Below are 2,204 nucleotides of genomic sequence, written 5' to 3'. Positions count from 1 at the left end.
CTGTTAGGTTGGTGCAGAAGTAACTGTGTTTTGCATTGAAATGGCACCAACCTAAGAGCTAGCTCTAACTAGCTGAATGTCTTCTGTCTTTCAACATCACACCAGCTGTATTAGCAAAGAGATAACTAAACATTGGGTAATTTCACTTCATGCTAACCACTATAAATTGGTTCAGTTGATTCTGTGTGTGTGTGTGTGTGTAGACTCATGTATAGTTTCTACGATGCTTGCTTCAAAACCTGCAAATGTGTTTTTTGTTTTGTCTTTTCCTTTTTGAGACAGGGTCTCACTCTGTCACCCAGGCTGAAGTGTGATCATGGCTCACTGCAGCTTTGACCTCCAGGGCTCAAGCGATCCTCCCGCCTCAGCTTCCCAAGTAGCTGGGACTACAGGCATGCACCATCATGCTTGGCTAATTTTTAAATTTTTTTTGCAGAGATGGAGTCTTGCTGTGTTTCCCAGGCTGGCTTTGAATTCCTGGGCTCGAGTGATCCTCCCACCTCAGTCCCCCAAAGTGCTGGGATTACAGGTGTGAGCCACTGTGTTTGGCCAAAACCTGCAAACCATGTTAAATCTATGTTGTGTTCCTTTCAGAAGAGATATCTAATATTAACTTGTGTTATACAAAATCTAAAACACAGGCTTTCAATATTTTTTTTAACAGTATATAACAGAATTGGCAAATGCCCTGTCTTACTGTCATTCGAAGAGAGTTATTCATAGAGACATTAAGCCAGAGAACTTACTTCTTGGATCAGCTGGGGAGCTTAAAATTGCAGATTTTGGGTGGTCAGTACATGCTCCATCTTCCAGGTATGTAACTTTAGAGGTGGAAGTTGTTTGGTTTACCAAAGCCCTGGGAGCTAATCATGAGCCAAATATAAAATATTTTAGTGTAGATTTTGTGCTATAAGAGGGGTAGGTAGCTAACCCAGAAGTACCTTGGAGTAATTTAGGCTTAATAATAAACTAGGGTTTGCAAGAAAATTTTATTCTGTGGTGATTTGGGGCTATTAACAGTGTTCTAGGCCTAGGGTTAAAGATGCTTAATGTCCTTAGAGGCTAATGAGGGGATGAATGAGTCAACAGATAGGACAAGTATATGACAGAGGTGACGTGCCCATGTGTTGAGGGGGAGGAACTCTTCACCTCTGCTGCTTCCTGGATGAGGAGATGGGGAGATGTTCCAGAGGACAGCACCGACAAAGGTCTAGTGCTCAGACTGCAGGTCATATCAGGGAACTTGAAACACTAAATTAGTTTGGTGGAGCTTTGAGGGCAGTGGTGAGAGATTCTCTTTGGTCTGCCTCTGTCAATAGTAGGGATAGTCCTTTCTTGTCCCCTGTCACAGCTGAAACAGAGATGTCAATCTCAAAACAATTCAAATCTTAAAGAGCTTTCCACATGAACTACAATATCTTTACTGTTTTAAATTTGAGTTTAAATAAGCTTTGAAACTTCACGTGAAGTGGGGCATTTTAAAACATACATCTACCGATCAAGGTTTGTCAACTTTGGAGGATTCAAATTATAGCCAGATGACTTAAAAATCAAGCTAGTTAAAAAAAAAAGTATAGCCTAAAACAGATTATATGTGAGGGAGAAATCCTTTGCTTTTGTTACAGAGCACTTCTAACTGTTCCCAGCAATGCATTGAATCTGCTATTGCAGTCTTTTTTTTTTAAAAAACTGGTTGTCATTAGTGGGAGCTGTTATCTGGTAAGACAAACCAGAATAAAGAATTATAAGCTTCATGGAATTGCAGAGTTAAACTATTTTAACCGGTTGAATTGTGATAGAAAAGATGGCTTCTTGCTTTTTGAAAAGATTACTTACATAACCGATAGTCACTTCACTCCGAATCCCAGATGTTAATCATCATCATTTCCTGGTTATTGCCTCAGTTTGAGAACCCCCGATTCAGTCCGTTGGTGGTGATGGAGGGGTTAGATGACCAAAGTGGTAGCTTCTTAATCCTACATCACAATTCAGTGGTGACTGTGTGCTCAGTGGGTGCCAGGCCTGGCTGAACACAGCACCAGGGCTGTGACAGCGTAAGCATCTATGGTGAAGAGGAGCTGGTGACAAAGCAATACGAAACCACACGTACTGTTCTGGCTTGGTGTCTGCTGTCCCCAGCTTTTTTCCAACCTTCATTACAAAAACCTAAACCAACAGAAATGCGGAATTGGTAGTTTGGCCTA

At 41.2% G+C, this 2,204-nt stretch overlaps 1 protein-coding gene across 1 annotated transcript in view; it reads left to right on the top strand.

Moving 5' to 3' along the window:
- Window positions 1-2,204, top strand: part of AURKA (aurora kinase A) — a 30,057-nt gene that overhangs the window by 23,980 nt on the left and 3,873 nt on the right. The window contains exon 6 of the mRNA XM_011978139.1: window positions 665-813. Within this exon, the coding sequence (XP_011833529.1) occupies window positions 665-813 (149 nt within the window). The remainder of the gene's footprint in view (window positions 1-664; window positions 814-2,204) is intronic.

The sequence above is a fragment of the Mandrillus leucophaeus genome, unplaced genomic scaffold (genome assembly GCF_000951045.1).
Source record: "Mandrillus leucophaeus isolate KB7577 unplaced genomic scaffold, Mleu.le_1.0 Scaffold19, whole genome shotgun sequence".
In the NCBI taxonomy this organism is placed as follows: domain Eukaryota; kingdom Metazoa; phylum Chordata; class Mammalia; order Primates; family Cercopithecidae; genus Mandrillus; species Mandrillus leucophaeus.
Note: the sequence above shows the minus strand (reverse complement) of the source record. Positions and strands in the feature narration are given on the sequence as shown.